The sequence below is a fragment of the Dromaius novaehollandiae genome, chromosome 2 (genome assembly GCF_036370855.1).
Source record: "Dromaius novaehollandiae isolate bDroNov1 chromosome 2, bDroNov1.hap1, whole genome shotgun sequence".
Classification (NCBI taxonomy): Eukaryota; Metazoa; Chordata; class Aves; order Casuariiformes; family Dromaiidae; genus Dromaius; species Dromaius novaehollandiae.
In genome coordinates, this window is record NC_088099.1 from 76074612 (window position 1) to 76087945 (window position 13334).

The 13334-nt window shown below is 40.0% G+C and overlaps 1 protein-coding gene across 4 annotated transcripts in view; it reads left to right on the plus strand.

The window, feature by feature from the left end:
- Positions 1–6540: 6540 nt before the first annotated feature.
- The window catches only part of CTNNAL1 (catenin alpha like 1), a 54344-nt gene continuing 47550 nt past the window's right edge, over positions 6541–13334 (plus strand). For 2 of the 4 annotated variants that reach the window (XM_064506759.1, XM_064506760.1), the window contains exon 1: positions 6544–6881. In XM_064506759.1, the coding sequence (XP_064362829.1) occupies positions 6756–6881 (126 nt within the window). In that variant the 5' untranslated portion in view covers positions 6544–6755. Of the gene's footprint in view, positions 6882–13334 lie in introns of all 4 variants that reach the window. The other 2 variants (XM_064506762.1, XM_064506761.1) reach the window with 2 other exon arrangements.

A 13334-nucleotide genomic window follows, 5' to 3' on the forward strand; every position in this document is an offset into this window, starting at 1 on the left:
TGGTCTATGTCGATTTCTTTCATTTTCCTTCTTCTTTCAGCCTTGCCCATTTCTTAAAAAAAAATAGTATTTTAATCAGCTCTCTTTCAAAGTCAGTAAGGAGCTCTGCTAGAGCTAAAAAAATATTATCTTGCTTGCTGTGTTCCCTCAGCACCTTGACCATCACTTTTGAAATGGACAGAGACACAGATAAGACAGCTGTTACATGGTTCTGGCTGAAAGTGCTGAGATTCCCTAGCCAGATATCAGTATAGTAGTAAAGTATATCAGGTATGGTAGAGAGCAATTCTGTCAGGATGTAATTATTATATATATTACTCTGTTATATGTTTTAATTTTCATAAATATATAATTTTAAAATAGAGTGATTGGGGGGTTATGCTGCCATATTATGATACATAATATTGTAAGAAATCAAAATGGATACACATATAGGTATGATTGAGGATTATTAGGGGACTGGAGCATCTCTCACATGAGGAGAGGCAGAGAGAGCTGAGACCATTTAGCCTTGAGAAAAGAAGGCTCAGGGGGTTCTTATCAATGTATATAAATACCTGATGGGAGGGAGTAAAGAGGATGAGAAGGTTCTTCTCAGTGATGCTCAGTGACAGGACAAGAAACAATCGGCACAATCTGAAATACAGGAATTCCATTTAAACATCAGAAAAAAATGTTTTACTGTGAGGGTGGATGAACATTGCAACAGGTTTCCCCAGGGAGGCTGTGGAGTCTCCATCCTTGGAGACATTCAAAACCTGCTTGGACATGGTCCTAGGCAACCTGCTCTAGCTGACCCTGCTTGAGCAGGGTTGAACTAGACAATCTCCATATGTTCCTTCCAACCCCAACTATTCTGTGATTCTCTGTTTCTTTATAGTCACTGAATAAAGTCCTGAGAGACCAGAAGCCACTTGTGGGCTAAATAATAGCTGGCAAGGAGCCTGAAACACTGAAAAAAATTGTTTCCTATTGATTGGTTTGTGCTGTTTTCAGAGAAGTAGGACTTTTGGCATTCTTCATAAATGAACAGGATCAGAGAAACATTTGATTTGAAAATTATTTTCTCCTTAACCAAAACAGACAATTGGATTTCACATTCTGGTTAACTGCTAGAAGAGACGAGGTGTAAAGCAAGAAAGCTTGGACTTTGAAGTGACTTCCATCTGTGGTTTGCAAACTTCTTCTTATTAGAGAAACACCTACAATGTCCTGAGCATATCCAAACATGCCATCCTCATTTGGAAACACACCAACTTACATCAATGGAAGTGTTGCCAAGTAAGGCCTACCATTAGTACATACAACAAAATTAATCTGTCAACATGCTCCTTACACTTAAATACCTCCTTTTGCTTTGAAAATTTTTGCCTGTTAGGGTCTGTCTAGATTTTGATATTTTTAAAAATAGTTGATGATGCACTGTCAATCACTACAAATGTCAAGTTTTTGAAAAATTTTTAGTACTTTAAATGCAATAGAAAAAGAGAGGCTTCTAAATTTTAAGTTAATTAGATTATCATCTATTCTGGACCTTTTTATACCAAGTATAAACTCACTGAATACACTTATTACAAAAATCCCTGTGTTCCCTTGGCAATAGCTTGCTGCTTCCCTTTCCATTTCAGCTGCACTTACAATTTTCTGCTCCAGTTCTGATACTCTCTACTCCTGCTGCCAGACACAGAACTGAATCCTACCAGCTGCCTTTAAGGGGTTAGGCTGATGATTTCTCTAAATAGTGCAGTAGTCCAATTTAGGAAGAATGTGTGGTCTATCTTGTAGCATTAAAAGTAGTTTGTTAGGAATGCATATTAATAATCTCTTGGTTGGGTTTGAGTTGTTAACCAAGAAACTATGGCCCATACTTTAAAAATAATGTTTACTGAAACTAAGTATTTTTTAGTACCCTACTAGTATGGAATTTTAAGTAGCGCTAAGACTATATGTCTTGAGGCTGTCCATTTTTTTAGAACAGATAGAGGTTATGGATTCTTAATTCAACAATGTGACATGGGTAAAATCCCTAACAAATATCAATAGTTCAAAGATCTGGGAAGCATGAAAGATGTAGTGTCCTTGGATATCCCCAGTTGCTTCAGTCTAAGAAAAAAAAAAGAGGAAAATAGAGCAACTAGGATAACTGATATCCAATGAAATATATTCATAGATGTTGCAAAGACTTATGCATGAGTCTAAATTGAATCAACAGGATGGTTCATGTGCATTATTAGCATTTGTGCAATTTTTTCCTACTATCTCATTAGCATCACAAAATGCCCACCAATGGGATATTGATAGTCAGCCAAATCATGTGTGTTGAAATTACTCTTTCATATTATTCCCATACTTTCCTTACATACCCCTGCAAACTAACAAAGTATCTGTGAGTGATTTTAAAATCATTAATATTTATAAACAGTACTTTTTAAAATATTATACAGACAATTCAAACTTCTCAAGGAATGCGGTATTTATTGCATGACTAAGCTGGTAAATGCAAATTTGAAAAGAAAATCTAATCTAAGTATTCATTTGATGATGAATTAAAATCACCAAGTTATTCAGCACAATTCAAAATGAAAAAGCTGACATATCATTTATTGCAAAGGCCCCTGCTATAATAGGAATGTCATTGTTTCCCTTTCTGCTGGTCTCACACATTCTTTTTAATCTTGATTATTTGTCACCCTGTTAGAGACTTCTTATGGTAATGAAATTCTTTTGTTAGTGATGTAACATGAGTCTTTTACTGCATTTTTTTCTTCCTACATAAACTACAATTGCAGTTATAAACATTGTGGCGGATACTTTTTTTCTGAATCGCACAATTACTGATTGTTCTAAGGAAACACATGTTCCTAGCTGTTGCTAGGTGGCAAATGCTCTTAAAGATTTTGCAAGCTACAGATTTCTTCAAATCCTCAGTCCTCCATATTTGCTTTATAACCCACAGGAACAGATAAAAAGTATTCAGCACTAGGATAAAAGTTTTGAATGAGACAAAATGTTTTGCTTCAAAGCCTAGCCCAATCTCTAACTACAAATCAGCTTAAGACTTTCAAAAAGGATGATTATCCCGTATCTGCTTACTGTGAGGTTGCTCATACCTTCTTCTAAAGACTCATGTGTTAGCTATTGTTTACAAAAGGATCCTAGATGGAATAAGCTTCATCCACAGTACTATGAAAAATATAAGGGTATGAAAGAGCAATTTCATGGAGTGCAAGGGAAAAATCCCAAATTATTGCCTATTTTAAGCTTATCTAGGAACTAATTTTGCCTGATATCTAGCAGTAGCATTGAGAGTTGTGAAGAGTATGCAAACTCATTGATAAATCTATTTTATAGAGTTAATTTGAAAAAGGTCCTGTATTCTAAATCTTAGCCCCATGCAAATCTACCATTCCTAGTGATATGATTTTTTAAAACTGCATTTTAACTCCTACTACTATTTCTAGCAGAAACTTTATTTTTCGGATATTCTTTTGAAATAAGGCCAAATTCACAACTGCATTTAACTGATGAGACTTTTCACCTACAAAAGCTGTCACACCAATGTCAGTAGGCTTTAGTCCCATATCCATATACCAGGAATATTTATTAAAGGATAAGACAAGGAAACTACGAATAAGAAGAAAAAATCAGACTCATCAGTTGATAATAGAATAGTTTCAGCTTCTCCTGCAATATCTCGTATCAGTGCAGAAATCAAAAGTCCCTGAACCTCACACAGGCAAGACCTTAATGAAGGTAGTTATTGCAGCTGGAGAACACTGCAATGTCTGACTAGCACCATAGTTACTTTCTCCCACACCTCTCCCTCACAGTTTTCTCCCTTTCTCTCACATGACTTGCTGTGCCCTCCTTCAACCTGCTATTTTCTCATTTCTTCCCACTCCTTACATTTGTCCCCTATATGAGGCTCTCGAATACCTTTGTTTTCAAATCAGATTGCTTCTTCTTTTTTTTTTTTTTTTTGGCTGTCTATACCAGTTGAAGGAGCAGTAGGAAGACAAGAAAGACAATCTTCCAACTTTCAGTTCCAGTGCCCAGTCCCTCAATAGTCTCTAGCTATGGAAAGCAGCAGTTCGGCACTTAAAGCCCTGCTCAGTCTTGAGGTAGTTATCTCAAATAGTCCTGCTCAGTGCATTTAGAGGTTTTAGAAAATTTAGCTGTTAGACTCTAAGGACATTCTACAGAATGTATCCAAAAAGCAGTTTTCAGAAATTTATACTTCAGCCAAATTTAGACAAACTGTTACGGGGCCCAGAAAAGGCATTTCTCTTACTGTCCCATCCTATTTACATATCTGTCATTAAATTTCACTTTCTTGAGCCAGCGGGGATCTTCTCAGCAAAACAATGGTAAGAATTCTTCAATTTTGAAAAACTCATTTCTTCCCTAACCTCATGTTTTAAATGAAGCTATGTCATTTCTTCTGAAAGTTAAACAAACGAATCATTCTGAGACAAGCACTTGGAGAACCACCTCAAGATTTGAAGCGGGAATTAACAATTGGAAGTAAAAGGCAGCAGGGGGGACTACATCCCAAAGGAATATAGTTGTCTCTCTCTCTCTCTTGCATTAGTGACACTTTGTCTGGTGTATGCCTCAGCTCACACAATCCAGAAGTCCCCTGTACCAATGTGTAGCCCTGTCAAGGCTGCATCCAGGCTTCTCCTTGGTACCAAAATATAACAGAAGACAACAATTGTTCCAGGATGCTTAGAATCAAACTACTGAGAAAGATATAAAGGGAAAACAAATGATGTAGAAAAGAATGAAAGATACTGGAAGTAAATAAACAGAATTTCAGAGAAACAGAGAAAAAAATAAGAAATCTCAAGTGTGTTCTAAACCACTTTTACCAAATATGATTCACATTAATTTCAGTCTAGCCCACCATTTAAATGATTTTGTACTGTAGCATATTTAAGCCTTCAGTTTTTTCCTGTAATACCTGGTGTTGTAGAAAATGTCATTTTAGAAAATACGATATGAAACCATGTTTAGAAAATAGGATATGAAACCAATTTCCTGAAGAGCTAGGAATAGGATCATGCTTTTATCTAGGGTTATACTAGCAGTTCTGGCAATTTTCTTTTTTAATAAACATGGAAAACTCTGTAGGACAACAAAATATTTTGCTAAAGATGCTGAAATCAAATAGGTCAGAAATGTTTCTGAAGACAGAAAACGAGACAAAATCCTTGATGTACGAATGTAAAAAAGGCAGATGGTCGTTTTGTCTGAGTTCAGAGTAGTTAAACACAAATCAGTTCTGATTAGGAAACTAAATAGCTATGTTGGAGTAGTTTGGAGCCTAGACCCTAAATAGGGCTTGCTGGCTCATACACAGTGCTGCGTTGAGTTACCCCCATTCTGGACTAGAGCTGCTCTGCACCTTGGTAGTTTGAATCACAGCCATAAGAGCTTACTACTGTTTCCACAAGTTTGTGGAGACAGGCCTGTTGAAGAATCAGCAATATAGAGTCAGATTAGATGAGTAAGCAGTCATGTATTGATATTTCTAGAATATAGGTCATAAACTAATGTGAAGCTGAGTTTAGTCCTTTCCTAAAGCCAAAGAAAACTTTCATTCCTTTGAAAATACTTTTGCTTTCTTCTTGCTAAATCGACCATAGATGTTCTGCTTTAGCACCAAGACTGGGTAACGCCAGATACACATTCAAGTTCGTCCTCTAAAACAGCCGATGTGCCAGTCATAGGAAGCAAATAACTGAAAGGCAGGAGGTGAGTCTTTCACTGGGAGGCTGCTAAAAGAGAAGAGGATGAAGTTTAATTTAAGACAGCTAATCAATCTTTCCAGATGCCATGTAAAATAAGCTAATCTTGACTCAAATAATTTTCAGTAAGACAGTGCCTCTGTAGCTAACTTCCCAGTTCCCCCTGTACTGATGTCCCTGATTTTCTGCCTGGCACTACCCTTCCCCCCAAATTTGCACTGGCTAGGGTGGCTGAAGTCTGGTTATGGACCTTGACTCACTTCCTTCAAGGCTACCCAAGCCCTGCAGCCACTCCAGAGAGTGGACCCTGGCCACAGGTGTGAGCATGCATAGGGAAGAGCCTTCCCCCACCCAGGCAGGGACCCTTGAACCTGGGTCTTTCGACTCTCGGACGCTGTCGTCCTGGGAAAGGCCTCCTCCCTACGGCAAGGGCAACGCAAACTCTAGGTCGGAGCAGCTGCGGAGGGGACAAGCCCCAGTCCTTTCTTCAGCGGCTCCGAAGTTCGGCGTAGAGCCCTATGTGGGCAGCGGGGAGGTAGCGATGCTGATGCGGGACACGGGTGCCACAGACCCGCCCAGTCCCGGGAGCTGGCGGGCTCGGCCGCAGCAGGGCGGTGCGCGTCGGGGGAAGTGGAGGCTGGAAGGCTGCGCGCGCTCGCCTACGCAGCGGGGGTGTGGGGGAAGCGCCCGCTCCGGACACGGCGTGGGAGGGGTGGGCACAAGGAGGGGAGGGGAAAGCTGCCGATACTCATGCTGCTGCTGCATGCTGGGGCGAGTGGAGAAATTGGAGCTGTTGCTTTAAATCCCGTCCCAAGGGGCGTGGAAGGGGCCGCGAGGGGGACTGAGCGCGCGCGCGCGGTATCTCCGTGCGCTTCGGCAAGGCAACGGTGCCCTGACTGGCGGGGGCGGGGCAGTAGAGGCACGCTGGGCGCTGCCGTGTGGGTAGCGGTTGGTAGGAGCAGAGTTGTTTCTGAGGGAGTCGGGGGTCCTTCTCGGCTCCCCGCCATGGCCATGTCTCCGTGCAGCAGTAGCGGTGTTTCCTCGTCGTCCTCGTCGGCTTTGGGCGCGGACGCGGGGCTGGAGGTCCGCACGCGCTCCGTGGAGCAGACGTTGGTTCCGTTGGTGTCGCAGGTAGAAATTCCGCACCGCCGAGCCCGTCCTCTCTCCCCCAGCCGGGGATAGGGCGGGAGGGAGCGGCTCCAACCGCCAGCGGAGGCATGGCGCGGGCGGGCCCGGTTCCCCTCTTCCCGGCCGGGTCTGAGCTTGGCCGCGGCAGAAGTTTGTGCGCTCGGGTCTGGCCGCTCTGTAGTTCCCATGTTTCCGGCGGCTCAGGCGGAGGCAGCCTCGCTTTGCTGCGCCTCCTCCCTCCTTTTCTTCTAAGCTAGCATCCCGGCCCTGGGGGTCCCGCTAGGGCTGAGTCGCGCCGTCCGGCATGGGACGGGCGGCTCGGTGTGCGGCTGGGGGAAGAGGGCGATCTCCCGCCCTTTCAGGGCCCTGTGCGGGGAAGGGAGCGGGAATGCCGCTCCTGGAGGCCGGCGGGCTCCGGAGGGGCACCTGGGGGGACGGGGATGGGGGAGCGCGCCGTCTCACACCTGTCCCCCGGTAAAACTCCAGGCGCTGAAGTTTTCCGCAAGGTTGCGGTGGCGTTGCGTAACGCCTGTGGCAAGCCATTGCGTGTTTTTAAACCTGCGATGCTGCGGTTTGGAGCGCAGAAGCAGGGGCACAGCGTTGGTTTGGCTTCTCGTGTGCCTGAATGGTGAATTGGATTGGTACGTGAGCTACGCGGCTGGAACCATTAACGTTGCTCTTGGAACAAAATTATTTCATCTTCTGTGTTTCCTGGGCTTTTCAAATCTCTTGCCTTGATTTTTTCAGCTTGTAAATATTCTCTTTTTATAATTTTTCATGCTGGTGAAAACAGTCGATTTTCAAGGAATTTGTCTAAATGTAGTTATTTTCACTGTCAGGCCTGAATGTTTTTCATTGCATTGTTGCATTGATTTGCGTTCTCATCACATCCGAAGATACTACTTGAATTTTAAAAAGCTAAATAATACGTAAAGTGTGCTTTTGTGACATCTTAATATGTCTGACATAGTGCTAACTGGGCTTAAAAGCCTAATTTTTTTTCCTTTTTCCCTTAAAGTCTTAAATGGTGAATATATGTGATTCTTTAAGTGGTAAATATATGCAAAACACTTCACTTTATTAGCTTCTAAGTTACAAAATTGGAGTTCAGTATACCTAATAAAATTGTTCTTTTTTGTGTACATTATTTTGATTCCTTATTTTTGAGTAATTTCTTTTTAGTATTTTTGTGCTTTTAAATACTGGTTATAGAAGTTAGCAGGTAGAAACCTATGTGCATGTCTGTGCAAAGTGTTTATATGATGTGCAGCATCCATACAAAAATCATTAGCCCTTGTGATGTAAAGTCATGTCTATACTAATATAGCCCATCTGGAAACAAACTTTCGTGAGCCCCGCTTGTACAGCCAGGCATCAGGAAAGGTTTGCAGTAGGGTAATTGAGGCTCTGTACTTACTAGAGCAGTTAGTTGTCCTCTGTTTAAAGAAATCTCCTTCAGTTCAAAGAAGCCCATCTCCGGGATTCAACCGCTTGCTTGAAGGTGAAGTCAAATTAAAGATAAAGTTCAATGAATCTTCCACTTCTGAAATGATTCAGGGAGGTAAAATATTGAGACTGTTTTTAGGATTCTTAAGAACAAACAAATAAAAAATTGCAGAGGGTAAACAATTACAAAAGTTTAAATTCTTACTTTTAACAGATATCTGTGAAGAATTCTTATTCTTCTGGAATAAGAATGGTGGTCTTGCTTCTTTGTAGATTTGTTGCACATGTAACATGTCATGCATGATTTTTTGTTGACTACAGAACCTATGACTATGTCTTCCAGAAATTTTCCGCATCTTTCACTTCCACTGTGTACAATACAAAGTGTCTGAGCACTTCTGATGCTCAGAGCTTATCCTTTTCCTGGTAAAGCGTTTCAAACTTCAGACAAGCTTGTTCACTTGAATGTGGGGTACTTAGAGTACTGATAGTTCCAGGCTAAAGTTGCTGATGATGTCAGCTGTAGGGTATCCCATCAGGCATGTTTAGTGAAGCACTTACTGTACTGTTTTATGAATTCTTTCTTTACTGTTTCTTGTAGATTGTTAAGTAGAGGTTTCACTGTTAAGTGTAGGTTTTCTTTGTTTGAGTATTTTTGCAGAAATGGTATTTATTGATATAGATTATTTAGCTTGTTTTTGTATGCTGATACACATACAGATGAGCTGTGTATCTGCAGTAATGTTTGGGACTATATTTTTCTGTTCATACAGAATACACTTGCAAAGGATAGGGTTTTTTTTTTTTTTCCTCTGTCTCTCTGAAGTTAATTTCTGGCACCCTTTTCTTGAAAGTAGAGAAACATATATTTGTATGCTACTGAAAAAAGAAATACTCAGAGCATTGTTATTGCTTTTGACTACTTATTTTAGGCAAAGAGAAAACAATAGGCTGCTGTGTCTGTCAGACTTGCTTTCAATCTTCTTTGTTTAATAAAACCTGTTTTTCCTTTGTTAGGCAAAGAAAAAGGATGCATAGACTCTTAATTGATGCACTGTTTAGTGCCTCTTACTAATTGATGTGTAATATTGTAAATGTGTATTTGACAGCTTGCTCTTGTTCTGTAAATGGGATTTTTTTTTAATTACACTTTACAACTTGTTTGTCTTATAAATGGAGACTACATAGTATAAGAGAATAATTGCTGCCAGCAGTGCTAGCAGATTCCTGCTTTCCTGGCCAGAGAAATTACCCTTAATAGACATGTCTAGCAATTATTCTAATAAACTTTTTTTTTAAGCTTAGTATTTATAAACTTGAGCTTAGTCTTCTTTCTACCTGAATCTACTTAGAGCCTGATGTGGCTCTTTTATAATAGGCCTACAACTGACAAAACAGAACTGCAGACTCAAGCCATAGAAAGAAATATTAGTAAATATGGAATGCTAACTGTCTACATAGCCATACTCTGGAGAGAGTCATTCAACAGTATAGCACAAAGCATATGTGATAAAGTTTTAAAAAATATGGTTTTACAGGTCAAAACCCACAATTTTTTCAGAATAAGTGGAATTCCCTTTTTCTGGATAGATGCCTTTAATTTGGTGTTTCACATGTCTAGATTTTAGAAGAAAACTGTACTATTTACATCTCCTTTGTTCCTGCTACCATTTCCAGTGTAATTAATGTTGGTTTAGATTTCTTTTATGGAAAGTTTCTGGCAGCACATGTCAGGAAGGGTGGGTAAAGCAGTCAGTGCTTACTCCTTTAATAGCAAATTGTTAAAATAATTGAGGAAAGGCCAAGGGAAAAATCACTTTCCGGGATGTGGCTACACCAGAGACTTTCTCAGCTACCGTTACATACCTGCTTGTTAGTCTAGCAGTGGTCAGGTATCTTCACAGCTGTAGGAGTCTATCTGGAAGGAGTTGTTCCAAGGAATCATTATGAGAAATTGCAGAACAAGTATTTGTAAAACTTCACAATACAGCACATGGAAGAAGTCCACTGAGATGGAACTCTGAACTGATATTTGTCTATATATGTTCCTTGGAAAACAAAGACAGTTCTCACAGTTGATGGTAGTCTATCCTCCAGCATCCTGTGCGTAGAAACTGGGATTACATCTAGCTTCTCAACTTTCAGAATATCCATTTTGTCGTAGGCGCTTTGGAAAATGAATGTGAGCAAAACATGTTGAGTAACGTGTAGGCAACCTTTCTCGTTATGAGAGATTGTGTCAGAGGTTTTGGAATTGGTTTGCCCAATATAGTTAAAACAAAAACTTAAGTAACTACAAAAGCCTCTGATATCAGTGGATATCACTGGACCTGCTTTGAACTGGCGGCTGTATTAGATCACCCTGGACGTCCCTTTCTTCTTAAATCTGTGATTGATTTTTCCTTTTTTTTTTTTTTTTTTTTAATTTCATGGTGATATATATTATAATCAAATGATCTTGCTCCTGAGGAAGAATGATCAGCTATTGTTTTATGAGAGAAGCTAAGATTGTCCTTGCCTGTGAGTACCACTTTATCTGCAATGATTTTCACCTGGCATTTTATTTGTCTGGTCAATATTGCAAGATGCTTCTGCAATTCTGTAGCCAGGTCTTGTCTTTGCTGTCCTGAATAACTCTGAATCACTGACAAATTTTTATTTTTTTTAATGCTTATCTCCCCTCCCTTTTTTATGAATATGTTGAATAATCCATGTCCTAGAACAGGTTTCTGTGAAACTCCATTGGTCATCCCCTTCCACTGTAATAAGCAACTATTTACTTCTTCCCTTCCTCTGCTCTTCCTACTTACTTCATTTTCCTTTGCCTCTTTCTATCCCTTAATCAGGTAAATATTCATGGAAAGGACCATCTTTATTCTTTCAGAGACTTGCTTAATTTCCTTTAAAACTTTTGATTTGAACTTTGATTTCTAGTTTTTCTCAGGAGAGTATGTATCCATATAGTTCCTTTTCCATATAGTTGCTGATCTCTACAGAGAATGGCATAGTTTTGTGAGGCAGAATTTCCATTAAGAAACACCATGTTGAGTCTTTTCTAGTATATCGTATTTATTTGGGTGTCCACTAATGTTCTTCGTTCTTGTATTGATTTGCCTTATACACAGGTCAGACCGTCCTCCACCTCTGAAGTATCAATTAGTTTTAAGTAGAAGGTTGCATGAGAAAGCTAATGTCAGCTGTTGCATCCTTGAGTTCCTTGAAATCTTAAGAGAACAACATCTAATGTTGGCAAGTTGTTCCTTTTCATTTTATCTAATTGTTTTATGGCCTCTTCCATAGTCAATAGATCCCTTGCAAATTCTGAGTCCATCACAAAGATAGATTCTACTATAGGGATCTTTCACTTTCTTCTGTAGTTCAGCATGAACATGAATTGCTACTTTGCTCTGTCCTATTTTCTGTCAAAAGGATGAGGCAAAGCTATGTTAGGGAGGTAACTGGGTATAATGTCAGGCTTACGGTCCTGAAGAAATAAAGTGGACCATAAGAACCGATAGGTTACTTTTGGTTAGTAGAACTGATATTATTCTCTGTGGAATTGAACAGACTTACACTGTTGAAGAGAGAGTCTTAACAGAGATGTATAAAATTGTAGGCATAGAGTTCAGTCTGCCACCTTTCCATGACATTAATCTTTAAATTTTGTCTGTAGGCTAACATTGTGTTTGGGAAAGCTGTTCTATCATCTCATTTGCCCTAGATTTTCTCAGATGCCTGGAAACTACTAGGTTCCACGTGTTGTACATCATGGCAGCAGAACTCAGAATTTACATTAAATCTCTCTTTATTTTTGGATACATTTTAGGATAAATACATATTTTCTGATGCTCAGTGTACTTGTTGATGCACATATATAATCAGAGTTGTGATGAGAAGTCTACATGACAATTCTGCTTGTTGTCCTTATGGACTGGATGTCAAATGCTAGCTGCTGCTTCTGTGCTCTCTCGCGTGTATGCTTGTATGCTGTAGCGGATCTGGGTGTCAGGATAGCGTGTGCTGCTGTCTGGCTAAATGAGGCGGTGAAGGCCTGTGTCTGCATGTCTTCAAATAGTGCATAAGACCTAGTGAGATACAGTAATTAAAGTGCAACAGTAGACGTAGTTCCCCTCCAACTCAATATGAACTACTAAAAGTATGAGTGGTTTGGGGAAGGCTGCTTGTTTTGACCAAATGTGCTACATATGATATCAAATGTGGCAAAATTGCTTTGCAGCAGGCATCCGTTGTAGGTTTTATAGCTTCTTGTCTCATCTGTAGTGCTACTGCATTTTCTTAGCAAAGGCTTTCCATTGTTGTCATTCCCTTATTTTCATAATGGTAGAAAATTCCTTTTTGAAATTCCCTTTTATAAGCTAGAAAGGAGAAAATACACAAAACAGAAGAGGAGTGAATACTATAACTAGTCCTCATTGTACAGAGAAAATATCTTGGAATATTTGCTGTAGGAAGAGGAGAAGAACAATTAGGTCGAGGCAGTAACAAATGTAGTTGATGCAAGTCTGAATCATCCTGTGTAAAGCATGGGCAGTTACCCAGGGGGGTGTTTGTAGAGTGCCTTCCAGTGTAACTTCTGTTTGTGGGAGTGGCTGTGAGATAGCTAGGTTTCCTCTGATCTTTATATATAGTAGTCTATAAATACTCCCTGAAACTAAGCCATGGAAGGATCACTGAATTCTGCCATGCGAGACTTGATTACACTGATAATAAATAGACATTAGAATATTTTTAGCTAAGCACGCTGTCTTGATGCTTCCCGTGAATGACGCGTACAACAACTTAAATATCAGTATCTTAAGGCCTTCAAAAGGCTTTGAAAACAGTTGTTTGAGACCTGTCACGATCAAACTTGTTTTTGTAAATATAAGGTGCATCTTGCACTTTGCTTAAGGCTATATGTTAGTTTCAGTAAAGGATTTGGGAAAAGACCATTTTTTGAGGCTGCTCATAGCAAATGACAAAAGATGTAGCTGACAATGTATTGAGAGA